Source organism: Prunus avium, chromosome 1 (assembly GCF_965620075.1).
Source record: "Prunus avium chromosome 1, drPruAviu1.hap1.1, whole genome shotgun sequence".
In the NCBI taxonomy this organism is placed as follows: Eukaryota; Viridiplantae; Streptophyta; class Magnoliopsida; order Rosales; family Rosaceae; genus Prunus; species Prunus avium.
The window spans coordinates 56093224-56109624 of NC_142284.1; the positions used below are offsets into that span (position 1 = coordinate 56093224).

Genomic DNA, 16401 nt, shown 5'->3' on the forward strand with positions numbered 1-16401 from the left:
TTTTGTTAGGGGAGAGTCCCGAACCATGAAAAAGTTCCTCATTGCACGTTTGTAACCAAAATAAAATAAAAATCACAGCACCTTACTTTGACATTACCAACAAACAAGACTAGGCTTTCTTCGATTTTGATCATCAAATGGCCTTGTTGTGTGAATGTCAATTATAGTGGAATTTCATGGTTTAATCTTAGGTTTTTAAATTCTTTTTTTAAAAAATGGTTAGTTTTCTAGCAAACGGCTATATAGAGAGTTTAAGATAACTTGTAATTAAGTGGGATATTTACTTATGAGGAATGAGATTGATCCAATTCCTTACTTCCTCTGTTGTGATCATTGTTGCTACATACAACAATTATGATAGAGCTTATCTCAAGAAAAAGAATGGAGGCCAAGCAAAAAGGAAAAAAGAAATTATTAGAAATCAAAACCTACTTAACCCAAGTTAAACAAATCCAGTTAAATACAATCATACTAAAATTAGTAGCCATGTTCGACCAAAAAAAGAGGAAAAAAGATTAGTAGCCATGAGGATAGAAACAAAAAGAAACAACTATGAACAACCTTCTGCCTAAAATGAAACACAGTAGAATGAAGCATAAAAGCATGCTAAGAATAAGCACAAGTGAGGCAGATGTAGAATAAGTTCCGAGTTCGGAGACCGCGTTGGGAGCTGTGACAACGGAGGGAGGAGGGTGCTGGAACTACATCGTCGGAACTTGCCGGTGCCCTCTTTGGAGGGCTCTTTGGTGATGATTTTGGAGTTGGGCTCACTGCAATTTAAAAATTAAAAAAAAACAAATTCTGATCGAGATTTTACAAAACATTTGGAGGAATGGTCATGTTAGATTTTTGTACATATTATGCTGTTCAATGGTACGATATATCATCGTAGTTTTTTTGTCTTTTAATCAGACAATCATAGTTCTTTAAAAGTACAATCGCAACTTTTAAAAGAAAGTAACATAACATTCATTATTTTTTATTTTTGAAAAAGGAATATTAGGATATTGAAAAGAGAAGTATCATTGAACTAGTAGTCATATGATCATTTTTGTTTTCTTTTTTGTATTTTTCCGGATGAAAACAGTTTGATCCTTTGTTTTTTGTTTTACCTGAAAAGGGAAGAGCATTATATTTGCATAACAAACCCAAAAAAAGAGAAAGAAGATAATGAGAATGCATAAAATCAAAACAAAATTATTTAATATAGTCATTCTGTTTTCTTGTTGACGTCTATCATTTCTAATTAAAACGTACCAGAAACACCAGGAAGCAAGGGAACTGCAAAACAAATAAGAGGGAAAACATTCAAACATGTTATTATATCATCAAAAAAAAGAAATCAATAACATGTGCAAAACTATGTAGTGAGAAAGATCAAAAACTCACTGCCACATTGACTAAAAGAATTAGGAGCAGAGATGCCACAAGCAGCAGGCAAAGTCATAGCCTTAGTCATATTCAAAGGTATGCCTAAATCAGTGCAGCTCTCTATGGCTTCACATATGCAGTCATCGCTAGCTTTCAGCACCATCTCCAGCCCTGGGCAGCACGAGCCATCTGGCCTCATGTCTTTAGAACCGTCGGTCATAAACGGCACGCAATCCGCCATGCCGAATATGATGTCCGAGCACTCATCCGTGCCCGGAGGTGTGCCTGATGAAGAAGAGGAGGATGTGCTTGATGACATTGCCATGACCATTGATGATGGTGCATGGGCAGATGGATCTACGACTCGTGCACAGCTCGCCAACGCAAGACATGTGGTTAGAATGCATGAAACAAAGACGAGCCTCTCCATTATTTTTCTCGAGAAGAAGAAGGGAGAGAGAGAGTCTATAGCTACAACAAATGCTGAGAGTCTAGCATTCCATTTCTCTCTTTTTTTATATTTTGTTTTTCGGTTTTGAATAAGTTATGGTGATAAAAGTTGTTTTGAAGTTTAAATTCCCTAAAATCGCTCGGGCAGTGTTTGAATTCCACTCAAAATGGGAGATCAGTTTGAACCATCCTAACTATCTTATATTGTTTATAGCTAGCTATCTTCTCAAGGTGAAACTCTCTTGAAAAAACAAAAACAAAGAAAAAGAAGAAAAGAGCAGCCCAGCTGCCCAAACCCGCAAGAAATGGAGATGAAATCTCAGTGGCCTGTTTTATTTGGGCTTGTAGCATCAATCTCTCTCATCTCCTTTGAATGGTATGTACCATACAAGAGACGAGTTTTTAGGGTTTGGGCTGTGATGTCCACGCAACCTTTGATGTTTTGAATTGCCTAAATTCGAGGTTGGCCTCAAATATCAATATTGGTGTGTATCAAAGAAATGCATAATAAATAAACAAATGGAAAATTGAAATTTAATCCCAGCATAGTAATTGGTAGATTTTGTCAAACAATTTTCACTTTCAACATCTAGTATTGTAATAATGGTAAGAGGCTTGTAGCTCAAGTAGTTAAAAGTATTATGTATTCATGCATCCAAGGTCCTAGGTTCGATTCCCCATTCTCAATATCGCTTGTAAAAAAAACATATATAGTCTTTTAATGGAGTGATAGATGTCTTTCTAGTCTATATGGACCATATACAATCATGAAAAGCCCTACTTTTTTTTACTTTGTTTTTGGATTGTGGACAATATGCTGATCATGGAGGACCAACCAATTTTTGTTGCTCATCTGTACACCTTATGGCTGGGTTTGCTCAATGAAGCATGGGCCTTAACATTAATTTCATAAACTTGTGTGGTTGGGACCCCAGATTATTGTTTGAACCAATCACACCAAGCCAATAATTCTCCAACCACCCACCCCCTTGTTCCCAACCCTACTTCCAAGACTTGTCACTTTCTTGGCCTCAATGCATTGTTCATTGCCAACCCAGAAATAGATGGTCTCACTGCAAAATTGCCATCCTCCTACTGATAGAGACCCAACATTCCCTTACGGCTTCTCACCTTTTACCAAATTTGATGCACCAAAACAGTTGTTTACAGGATATTATCTATTGCTTCACCGATTTGATACGAATATTTAAGGTAAACTGTTGGACATAAAATCACTTGCACTGTACATATCAGGTAAATCTGAATGCTTTTACGAGTTTAGACTTAGAATGTCTGAGTTTACAGTTCATCTTTTTATCAACCAACCATCCATGCGGATTTGTAAGAAAAGATTTGGCGTATGATTAAAAAGTTATGTTACATGTACGGTTTCGTGGTTTCATCCAGATTTTTCTCCTAATAAAAGCTGATAATTATGAAGAAAGAGAAAATTGATTCATCCCAAGAAACTATAATCAAAATGAGAAGTGGAAAATGGAGAGAACTCTTCAAATTTCAGAAAGTCCATGCCCCCATGGGAAGTTGCTGTCCACAAAGTGGGCCGCACCCAAACAGATAGTAGGAAGCCCTAAATCCAAAAGCATTAATAGAAAACCGTGGTTGACGTTGATCATCGACCAACTCTTGCAACTGGGGTGCTTACGTGTAAAGCCATTAATGGTTGCTTGCGACTCTCAAGGCCCCATGGCCCATGGGGTCCTCTGCCATAACATGTCCTTTTCACGCCCATTCTTAGAGCAATAATGACAAATCATTTGGGTGGAAAATTTACATTGATCTTCATTATTCCAACAATCAGCAATTTGCTGTTTTTACCAAATTTTTCTGTGGTAAAAAATTAATTTCCTGATTTTGAATTATATAATAATGCAAAATAAAGGAGCACAAGGAGGGTACACTACTATGGAAGATAAACAGTGGTGGATTCAGGATTTGAAAATCGGCAGCGAAACTTACATATTAAATTTGACGATACAAGTGAATTTCATTAATAAACACTAGCCTCTCTGCACGCGCTTCCGCGCCTGCGAGAGGCCTTTTTTTTAAAATTAAAATTTTATTTTAGAATTACAAAAGATAATGGGTAGTTGTGTTCCATTAAAATAGGATCAATTATCTGATTTTTCTTTTATTTTTAATTTTTTATAATATGAAAAAGTGTGAATTTACCATATTATCCTCATTTAATTAATAATTTCAATTCTTAATGTTTGCATTAACCAAGGGCATTTTCTGGTATTTTGAATGTTTCACCATTCTCTGCCTTTTGCTTTATATATATAGATAAAAAGATAACGTAATGACTGTTACCCTTAAATGCATCTCTATACATAAATAAAAACTTAACAAAAACCACAAGTAAATGTAATGCAATACAAAACAACAATATTTAAATCTAAAAAGTTACCATACGAGAAGCTTAGAAATTTTAAATTCTTCAACAAAGTCGATTGAAGGAAGTTGAAATTCTACAACAAAGTCAGTTAGTAATAGGGGGAGTAGCACAACTCCTTATAAGTCTATTTTTAGGTCCCTTATCTGCGAGACATTTGTTAACATTATCACACTACAAAGCCATGTTGAAGGATAACAACTGGAGCCAAATTCTTGTGTACATGGGCCAAAAGATGACGATTATCATGACAATAACAATGTTTCATAGCAATTGCTTCTGCACCACAAAACAAAATAACAATTCAAAATAAAGAGGAAAAGGGAGGGAAGGAGAGGAGAGAGGAGAGAGGAGGGGGAAGGAGAGAGATGATAGGGTTCCTTTTCTTAGGGTTTTCTCAAAGAAGTTTTTTCTTTTTGCTTGTCACATTTTACCACCACCTTCCAACATGATGTTATTAATATAAGTGAAAATGACATAGTTTTATGGACTTATGGTATAGCATTAATACATCAATACACATGTTATTTATTTATTTATTTATTAAAATAAGTGATAGTATATTATTGATGAACAAACAAAAGTACAAAGTAACTATGTGCCGGATATGGGTAATTCTTCTTTAGTGACCAAACACAACAACATGTTGAATTGATCTGGAGAGAATCACGCATAACCCAAACAATGACTAAATCCCCGATCCAGCAACCAAAGGCACATGTACTCAAACCTACAATACAAATCCGCTGAGCAACGGTATGGCAAATCCGTATCGAAAGTCAAAAGCTAAAAAGAAATAAAAATCCTAAATAGAAAACAAATCACAGAACTACTAAAGAGTTTCTGAAAATTATTAGTCTAAAACAAAACTAAGAAACACAACCACCGCTCAACATTTTCTGGGCAACCCGAAGAAAATCATAGCGTCATACCGGCTAAACCCATAGTCCTGCTCTTGCTAAACCCGAACCCAATGCAACCAGACATCTTCCCTTCTTTAGAGCTCCAAACTATGTCGAAGGGAGCAACTCCTTGTGTACGTAGGCCAAAATACAATGACTATATCATGCATGACAACATCGTTTCACGGCGACTGCTTCCACATCACAAAATAAACTAACAATCTAGAGGGAAAAGGGAGGGAAGGAGAAGGGAGGAGTTTGGGAAGGAGGCCGCCAAACCCCAAAGGGGTGGTAACTAAGACTTTTTTCTTTAGGGTTTTCTCAGAGAGTGTTTAGGTTTTTTCTGATCTTTTTTTCTATATATTACACGTGTTATAATATAAGTAGATTAATTACACCACATGCCAGTGTCACTGTCACAACAAAAACTTCTCCAGTTGGAACACCACCCACCTAATATCTTTTTAATTGAAGACTACGATGTAATCAAACACATTAATTAAGTAGATTGATGCTAATGTCGAATTATTTAAAGACACAGAGATGCAGACACATGCCCACTTGCACAAATGGCCTTAAATTATTATTATGCTTCAACATTTGGACTGTGGTGCTGTTTGATGCAAGAAATTGAGAACAAAGTAACTTTCACTAAACTTGTTCCAAAAGTATATATATAGTTTGTTCCAAAACTTGTTCAATGCGTGCCTCTGGTTTCCTGTTTCTCGGCAAAGAAAAGTTATTGGCGTTGGGCTTTGAAAGCAAAACGAAGAACCCTATTCTATTTTTCAATTGAACATTCTAAATAAAAGTTATGATACTTACACGTGACAATATTCCATTCTTTCATAACATAGATAGAGATACTACATTTTCATTTGTACACACCATCTAGTCAACAAAATTTGGAAAGTCTAGTCAAAAGTTCGGAAATTGATTTCTAAGAGGCTTAATCAACACGGGTGGTTTAGTAATAAAATGGCGAATATATATAGGATGAATTGTAAACAAATTTGAAGTACGAAATGAAACTTCACGTATACAAAAATATTTGAATTTACCTGATATGTGTGTTTTACGAGTGATTATGCCTACTAGGCACAACTTGCCATAAGAAACTAAAACCTCCATTATTACAAATGTTACTTTCTTTTTGAAAGATCATCAAGTAGGTCAGGGAGGTGTCGACAGATTACAATATTGCCACTCTGTGTGTTTATTTATTTTAATTGCTTACGCTTTTGTTTTTCAAGATTGGTCATGTGAAGAAGCACACAGAAACACACATTTGGGAAGCAAATAATATAATGTAATTATGAAAGTACAGGTATGTATACTTGCATGCCGCACATACTTGAAGAGTGAGAAGCAATTGTTTTATGTGTACAAGCAAAGAGAGAGAGAGAGCATTAAAATATCTCCAAAACGCATTTGATATTATTCGATCCCAATAGTTCTGTCCCCCATTTAGCCAATTTGAGGGCCATTGACCCTTCAAAAGAAATATAGTAATATCTTCTTCAGCTGTCCTAGATCTTATATAAAAACATTGTTCAGTAATAATTTATTTTATTTTGGGGTACACCTATGCATCTTTGTGCATCTTATAATTGGTGCCCTAGCTTTATAGTACGTACACAAAGTATATATTAACTTCTTTGGAGTTTACCATTTGACTGAATCTAAACTTCTTTGGATATAAAATAAGTTCATTCGAGTAGCAAGAAACTTCTTTGGAGAATGGAAGTTTTGCAGTATGCTTAAAAATCTTGTACCCTCGTCATCGGTTGTCAATTGATTTTGAGTTCGATATTCACATTTTACGTGTCATGTATATGATATGAATACTTGAGATTTTGAGATTTTGGGTTAGATATAAAAGCATATTGCATTCCTTGAAGATTAAATTAGGGTTGCAGTTGAGCTTTTTTTGTGTGACTTTGCACTAACTGCTGTAAAGTACTCTTCTTGTGTCATGTCCTAAGCAATTTATTTTGAACAGCTTGTTTCTTGAAGATCAAGTCTATTGCTTTTGATTTGAGGTAAGAGACAGCCTCAATATATGTATGCTAAAATATGAAGGATTAAATTAATCCATAAAGAATATTGAAACATACTTCAAAGGAGATGTTAGAATCACGAAACTAAGCTAAACCATTTTTCTATGTATGTATTTTAATTCGACCCTGTAAAAATAATAATATAATTTGTATTGGAAGTTATTTGATCATTTAAAAATGTGTAAAAACCAAAAAACAAAGTTCATTAAATAAAGTGAAACGAAAATGTGGATTTAACTTATTTTTCTCAATGAATAATTCTTGAAAGAGAATTTTGATCATTAGATTACAAATAAGAAATATGGCCATTACACGAATGTGAACTACATATTAACAGTGTAACAACATAAATATCTTATATATCTTGTTAGAGAATAGTGTCATGCATACGTGAACTATATATAAAAAAAATACAACAAATAGAGTTTTTTTTTTTTAATTCATGAAAGAAGATGATGAGAAAAATGGTCATGTGTAACAGATACACTACATGACATACTGACGTGATGTATTGAATCCTCTCACATTATCAAAGAGTCGTGCTCTTATTTTGCGCTTTAGATATTTTACTATTAAATTTGCAAGCTTTAGATCATTTAAACCGAGTACAACTTAAGAGGTAAGTTATTTGACATATTCCGTAGGTGCATTAATTTTTTAAAATCACTTTTTATTACGACTTGACAAATGCCCTTGCATGAGTTGCTTTTGCTTACAATAACCTCAAACCCTAGAATCTGCCAATCAATATTATTTCAAAATGAATTCAATATTGTTGGAGTTGAAAATGCCAAAAATACTGATTTTCAGATGTTCAAACAAGGAAGTTCAAAATTGAACCAGAAAAATGAAAACAAAAAACAAAAAACAAAAACAGCTGTCCCTGGTCCCCAAGGAAAACTTAGTAGTTTCACATCATACATATCATTGTAAATCCACTCGTTCTTCATTCATAGGCCCGAAATATCGCGAGAAAAACACAACAGAGAGTTTTTGTCGATCTCTCTCTCTCTCTCTCTCTGCTCACATGGCTGGTCTTATTGAATCAAGAAATCATGTGGAGCCAATAGTTGGGGCCCACGAGACAAAACAAATGTGGGACCAGTGTATTTATAAGAGTGGTCCCACCTTTGGGTTGGGTCCTCTCCCCAGTCCAGATCGAATCAGAAGACTGGTATGGGAGTGGGAGATAATAAAGCCTCCAATTTCAAAATGAATCTCTCTTTCAAATCAATTTGGTAATGTTAATTTTCTTGTATTTTGCAAAGTGTGGGCCCATTTCCATGCAAAGCTGACTCGGCCACAGATTCCTCGCTCGCTTGCTATAGAAGCACTAATGATGGACTCTTATTATGTCATGCACACAGAATCTTCTTAAACATATCAATATTACGGTCATCAAATTTCACCCAACTCCACCACTTGTGGCCCTGCGTCTATGTCTTAGAGTAACAAGGAATCTCATTTTGTATCAATTTTCAAGCCATCAGTGTATTATTTTCTTAATTGCATACTTTAAATCTTAGGTCTCGTTTGATAATCATTTCATTTTTAAGTTTTAGTTTTTATTTTTTGTGTTAAAGTATGGAGGATAACGATTATTCAGTTTTCTTCAACTTTGACCTTATTTATTGATATGCTTAATTGTTTATGATGAAGAATCATCATTAGATTTTAGGGCTTTTAGAACCTCAGATAAAATCTCTAAAGAGTCAAGTTCAATAAAATTTATGAGGTCAAAGCGGAGTTTAAATGAGATTTTCTCGATGTGTTCATCCTTCTAGAAAGAATAATGTTCTGCATGACTTTTAATTCAACCTTTTAATTCAACCATTGTGAACATGATAAATACTTAGTGGTTGAAAATTGACCATATATAAAATTCTAACTCGAGTCACATTAAGATTAGATGATTGAAGTTTATCTAATGAAGTTTCTATTTGATCTATTTGATGAAAATAAAAGTTAGATAAGAAAAATACAATATATATACTTCTATATATAATGGGAAATTATGATCGCCACACAGATTATAAGTGCATATGATTCGTAGTACGATGTAAATCAATTTACAAATGAAATGATCATTGGAGTAAAGAAAAGAATTCCTGAAATTAATTAATTGTAATTTCATTTCATTTTTACTATAACCATGACTTTGTTTTTTTGTGCAAGGGAGAAAATGACATTACTTTGTACCACAAAAAAAAAAAGAATTATTACCATTGATTTAAACGTACACTTATCCATTGGAATCCAATACCATCCAATTCTTCATCACCAACGAAAAGAAAATTTACCATCCAAACTCAAGCCTCAAAAGGGCCATACATGCATTGATTTACTCACTAAATTGCAGCACCACTCGTACATATATATTACATAAACATAACATGTATATGCCGATAAAAACCCAGAAAAGAGAGAGAAGAAAAAGAAGAAGAGAGAGATAATATACTAAAGGAAGATTAAATTAACTCTGTAAATTTGCAATTTACTTCCATTACTACCTAAAACAAAACAAGAGGGAGGAAACCATGAAGATGAAGTACAACACTAAGTTAATTTTGCTTGAAACAAGCACATAATTAATGAAGACTGAAAGCTTCAAGGTTTTCCCATTTTCATGCAACGTACCTAAAACCACCCCCCCCCCCCCCCCCCAAAACCTATTTTATATATTCATATGAGCAAAGCTCGCAAACACGGTGCTGTGTTCCGGGTTGACGACGGACTCTACAAGGCGGCGACGGTTTCGCCTTTGGTGGAGACTTGGCGTCCGGCGGTGGAAAAACACTTGTCATTCCTCTCGTCAAGGTTCATCTGTTGCTGCCGGCACTCTAGGCTGCAGAAAGCAGTGTCACCTCTGCAAAAATCAAAATACAGGTAAAAAAAGAATGAGTCAAAGGGACAAAAAAAAAAAAGTTACACACAAGTAAATAGAGGGTTTCCTAATTTTGGCGTATTTATTGAAAAACCTGGCAAAATAAGCCAAAAAAGATCAGAAAACAATCTGGGAAGTAATAGTACCAAAAAAAGGTAAAAACAACAAGTAAGAAGAGTCCGTGAAAATAACTTAATTTGACAGAAAGTGAAAAACAAATCCTGTACTTAAAGTACTTTGTCCGAAAATAACCAACTGGGTTTCCATAATTAAAGTACTTCCTAGAATATTTTCTTTCTAAATAAAAATTCCGAGGAGAAACAAGATGAGAAATTCTTAGGTACAAACGTTTCTCTCACAAAACTGGTCACACGAGACTGATTGAAAACTGAAAGTATGAGAGGAATTGGATGCTAAGATTTTTATTTTCACCGGAGGATAGAGATTTAGATATGAAACTTCGACCAAGAAAGTCGATAGAAATACCACTAGACTAAGAACTAGTTGGTTGCAATAATTAAGATTTCATTTGAGAAGAAGAATTATTACCTGTACATGTAAATATCACGGCCAGGAACAAGGCGGCGTTTGCAGAGACCACAAGCCCTCAAGAAGTGGGCAGTCTCTACAAAATCAGCCGAGTTCTTTCTGTGGCTTCTTGGTGATGGTGATGGTGAGGCCATCTTCATCATGAGCCGTTGATCCAACCCATCAAGCCCACCTCCTCCACCACCACCACCACCCCCCCATAAGGCCAAAGGGTTAAAAGGGTTGTTGGGATCGGACGGTTGAGATTGAGCTGCCTCAGTACTGATGGTGTTCAGATCAAAGGTGATCTCTGACATGCTTGTGGTCCTCTTCATTGGAGGCCTTGGTCTCTTCCCCAACAACATTTTTTCTCTTCTCTGCTGCTTTCTCTAACAACCCACAAGGCTGCAACTGCTATAGAGAGAGAGAGAGAGAGAGAGAGAGGTAAAGAAATAGGAAGGCCTAGAGCGAAGTGAAGGAGGGGAAGATAAAGAGGAGCCAGAAACTGTGGAGTGAATCTGGACCGTTGGTTGTTGCAGTGATTAAGAGAGATTTGATTGAGAGTTGTGACTTGTGAGTGAGTTGTTATTGTTTGCATAAATGGGAAATCCACGTCAGCACCCTAATTGTAATTAGTGTATAATTTATTTGATTTTGATTTGTTTATTTTTAGGGCAAATGAGAGCTTCGGATGCTTTTTTTTCTTTCTTTTTTCTTTTCGTTCTCCAAAGCTTTGCAGTCACTTACACTGATTTTTTCTGGCTGCTGCTGCAGTACTTGTTGCTTGTCACATTAAAAAGGTCCTGCTGAACATGCTCTCTATTTGACACGTAATACTTGCTTGACAATTGTCAGGATTTTGGTTTTGTTTTGGATATGGTGGAGTTAATTTATTGGACGGTGAAAAATAATGTTCGAGAAGAGGGGTAAACAGTAAAAAAGAATAATTGTATTTTTCACAAGGAATTATCCTAAGTACTTGCATATGCAACACACAATAATATAATCAAATTAATAAGATTTTAAGGTTTAAAATGATCAGATTCATGGTAATTTAAGGTTCAATGCTATATGTAGTTGTACAATGCCTCCGAAATAGTCATATGAATTCGCAATCAAACTTGTATAAAAATAAATAAATAAATAATAATCACAAAACAACTCATTTTCAAACCCATAAAAAAAAGGCCAAAGAAAAGTGGTTGGTCTAGCTAGTTTATTTTATTTTTAATCCTTCACTTCAAACTATTAGAATACGTTTTGTGTTTGATTAATCAGAAATTAGAAACATCCATTCTAAATTGAAAAAGAAAATAATAAGAGTGTGGAGAAAGAACAAGTATGCTAGCTAGGGAGAAAAGTATTAGTCCTTCTACGCCTCGTTTGGTAAGTTGAATTAAGTAGTTGGATAGAATTTATAATTCTAGTCAAATGTTTGATGGCCTAAAAGCAACACGAATTGGATTATGTCTAGTCCTACTAAAGCCAAATATGATAGAATTATGAATCCTACCAAAATGTTGGGATTAATAAGTTGGATTGGAGCATGTCTCTAATCCTACTAAGCCACATTGTTACCATTTGTAATCCAAACACATCATTGAATTAGTGTTATCATTTGTAATCCAATACAATCCAATTCTACCTCATAATGCAATCCAATCCCAATCACCGTGTTTTTGGCCTTAGGTTAATATATATATATATATATGGGAGAGCATTTTTGCTCGCCACTTTAACCCAAGATGTACCATCACCACTATAACACTTGACACGTGTCCACTTTAACACTTTATTTTGTATTTATGGAACCATTGTTATACTTATGGACACATGTCAAGTGTTGAGAAAAATGGTGATGGTAAACCTTGGCTTAAAGTGGTGAGCAAAAATATTTCCATATATATATATATATGCAATATTGTTACCCTTTTGGTTGAGCTTACGGTGTAAATTTGTCCTTACAATAGAGTAATGGTAATTAATTACGTGTTCCATTATAGTAAGTGTGCTTACTTTTCTCACTTGATAGTATAATAAGTATATATTAATATATTTAAGAGAGTAAGTGTGTTTACTTTTCACACCTAATTTTTTTGGATATACTTAATATATGATGTACACAAGTTTATAAATATATATTAATTCTTTTCTACATGCGAACCGATGGGCTGATGATCGATGCAGATGCAAAAATTTCGAAAATTTATTCATTGAAAAATGTAATACCGACAAATAATGTAAATTCTCATATTGAAAATTTGATAAAATAAAATAAAATATATAATATGTGGTTTCACTATCAATACATGATACAAAATATATTTTGTCGTAAAATCTCAAACCTATTGAATTATGCAAATAGTTAAGTTGAGAACATTATCGGTGCTTAGAGTAGTAAATTATTGATTCATTTATTTCAAATATTAACAAAAAAAAAGTTACCACACCTATGATGTCATTTTCGGAGCTTGCACGCTCAGTCCAATTATTTACAGGGTTTGCTTAACCCCTGGTCTGCCCACTTGCCATGTACAACAAACAATTGAAATATCAAAGCAGCTCAAAATAATACCTTTTTTTTTAATTCTGCTCATATCGTGGTATTCAAGTAAACTGATGCACCAATCTTGAAGGAGGTCCCAATAAAATGTAAATATACCATTGCAATGTGGTTAAAAAAGGATTTAGCTTCCTACTTCAGTTGAAGTTGTTACCTAGGTCCTATAAAAGTAAGACTTTTAGGATAAGGAAACCCTAAGAGAGACACTAAGAGAGGGTGACCAAGGATGAGAGAGAGAGATTAAGAATTAGGGTTTACAAAAAGGGGCTAAAAGGGTGATATTTGTACAAATTTGCTTACTTTAACTAGTTTAATTTAATATGTAAACTATTTTTTATGGTTGTAGTTTTTTTATTTCTTAATGAACACATAAATAGTTGTATCGATCTTATCTCTATTTATTAGGATTTAGGAGAGCAAAAGTGTGAATCATTGTAGGGTTTTTTTCTTCATTTAATACAAGTGAGATTGAGGAAGAGAGATTTGAACACAAATGCACGGTATTCGCTATTAACGGTTCAAACTACACGCTTTTTGTTGTTTGTGTGATTATCGTCACCATTATGATGCGATAGTAAATATATTATTCATGAAATCGTCACCATTTTAATAGAGGTTTTAATAGACTAGGTCTCATTTAAAGTCTTCTCCATACTTTGCATTCTATTAGAACAGTGAAGAGTGAAGAGTGAAGATATATCGAATATAAAGTGGCATATATTTTATATGGGAATTCAGCCTATTCTTTTAATGTGGAGAATATGCTTTTAACACAAAATGCACAAAATGCTATAGCAAGTGACATTCAAATAAGATTATTTACATATCGTGCCCAGAGCCTAATTAGCAGAAGGGGAAGATATGCAAAATTGTAATATTCTATTTGGTCACTTTTTCTTAAGGAATTAATATCTCTAGGATTTACTTTTCATTTAGATATTGTTCCTTTCTAGCTCTACAGTGCTCACCCCCATCTTCCGTTGGCCTCTTTGATACCCCCTGGTATCGGTTACTCCTCCTTGGTGGTGGTGGATCTGCTCTTGGTGGTGTTGTTGGCATGCTCAGTGGTGCGGCGGCTCCTTTGTTCTAGATCTAGGGTTTCGTTGTGTAATATTTTATGGGCTTTTGTTGTTTTATGGTTTGTATCTATGGGCTGGCTTTATTTGTTGGTGTTGGGCTGCATTTAAATTGAGTTTTTTCTCATTTTGTAATGTTTCCCACTATTAATGAATAGAGTTTCCTTGACAAAAAAAAAAAAAAAAAAAAAAAGGCTCTACAGACTACAAACAAGGTTTTGCTTAGGATTTTTTTTCTTCTTCTTTTAACAATTAATGTAGCTAATAAAGGAATGACTTTGTCTGTCGACAACATTCTGTATAGAACATTCTGACTTCCCCTGACTTGCATTATTGCTGAGACTTCTAAGATTGCTCAATTCATTTCATGCACGTCTAATCCAAGACAGAGTGTGTTTCTGTCTATGCTTTTCTTATAAGTAAACAAATGAAAATTATAATTATCTCCAAGAAAAAAATGATCTTATTGCTAATGGGTTGAAAATGAATTTCTTGTAACACTTCTATATTTTATTTTATTTATAAAAAAAAAATCGATGTAAGATTTGTAGCTTTAGTGGTAGAATATTTATCTCACACCATAAATTCATTATTAATTTTATTTCGGTAGCAGAAAAAATGACTGCAGTTTACTCCCTCGTTAGTTACAAAATTTTAATTATATATTAATTGAACTTAGATATTTTGTGAATTTGAACCTAAAACGACTGAATTGACTCTACTCATCCCATACCCCTCGAAGTATAGTAACAAATCCTTATCCCTCGAAACCTCTTGTGAAATTGGGTTTATAGTCTTATACCAATCCTTGTAAGAGTGCGATATATATGGAGAAATTGAATGGCACTATTGACAAAAGAGGTAACTGTCACTTCACGGTGGAAGAAAGTTTTGTAGCTCTTTGTGCCAGATTTTCTATGGCTGTTAAGCTGGATGTGTCCCAATTGACCAATACTCATAATCATTGCCAGATGTAGAAATCACTATGAACATACACATCAGGCCTCTTGAATGTGGGACCGATTTACACCAGTGGTCCATCTAAACTTTGGAGGAGCCTAACACAACATGTGAACAGCTCACATAAAGTTGAGACGTCCAAATGCTAGCTATAGTTTTCTTTTTAATAATTGGCCTAAAACTTGTTAAGCAAAGAGCTTTCTTAGCACCTACGAATATCTTCACCAAGTGGGCATTTACAACTAAGTTGCTTCCATTTCAATGTCTACTAAGAAGAGTAGAGCACCCACCAACATAACCAAAATATCCTCCATAACATAACACTAGCACGGGACCAAAACCGACCATTCCAAAATTATATCTTCGCTCAACTACTTACGGAAAAATATCTTATACTTGTGGTTTACAAATAATTACACATATCTGGAGTTTACTTGAATCTCAGATAAATAATTGCATGTATATGAATTTTCCTAAGATGAAAAAAAAAAAAAACTTAAGTAGAAATAGATTCTAAATTTGGTTTTTGATGGATTAATAAAAGATGTGTTTCCCACCAACATATGTTGGGCATGAGAAAAACTTTTTGATGCCTGTGTAAAGGCTATAGCTAAATTATTGCCTGTACTGTCATTTCCAATTGCAATGGGGACACCACTTGAGTTTGTTGCTTCAATCCCATTTGTGGGGTAAAAGGTTTGATGCACACAACAAACACATAATTGGAAGCACCTAAAGTTTTTCATCATGTGTGATTCAGTAGTACCATATATAATATATATTACCCCTTATGTTTCACTCTGCTGGGGGTGCCAATTGCTTCTCTTTAGGTAAAATAAACTATTTATTCTATTTTATTTATTTCCACTGCTCATGAATATAAGTAAGTACAAGATTGATCTTATAGAGGTATCAATAAATAAATAGATACTTCAAAGGAATCCAAGAGAGTGAAAGAAAGGAATATGTTAGAATTTTGGTAACTGAAATCATGACAAATCCAAAACAGCCCCAACTGGCAACTTGGCTAGATTTTTGTGTATAGAGCTGCTAGGTGAGTCGCCTTTTTGTGTATATCCAAACCATTACGATACAAAACTGTAAAGTTCATCAAACAGAAGTGGATCCTACATGTTTATTTGTAAGTGTTTGATGCAATGTCTCGTTATAAGGTGTGATCGTTACGCAATCACA

General features: G+C 34.4%; 1 protein-coding gene and 1 pseudogene across 2 annotated transcripts; both read right to left on the minus strand.

The window, feature by feature from the left end:
• Positions 1-490: 490 nt before the first annotated feature.
• LOC110754042 (uncharacterized) lies at positions 491-2103 on the minus strand (annotated as a pseudogene). The gene is made up of 3 exons (XR_015833661.1): positions 1390-2103; positions 1258-1281; positions 491-770 (listed from the first exon to the last, which is right to left on the minus strand). The product of XR_015833661.1 is annotated as an uncharacterized LOC110754042 (transcript).
• Positions 2104-9651: 7548 nt separating this feature from the next.
• LOC110754115 (FCS-Like Zinc finger 5) lies at positions 9652-11083 on the minus strand. Its single transcript, XM_021955138.2, has 2 exons — positions 10630-11083; positions 9652-10062 (listed from the first exon to the last, which is right to left on the minus strand). Exons 1-2 carry the CDS (start codon positions 10971-10973, stop codon positions 9933-9935), a joined length of 474 nt encoding a protein of 157 aa, XP_021810830.1. The 5' UTR covers positions 10974-11083; the 3' UTR covers positions 9652-9932.
• Between the last annotated feature and the right edge of the window lie 5318 nt (positions 11084-16401).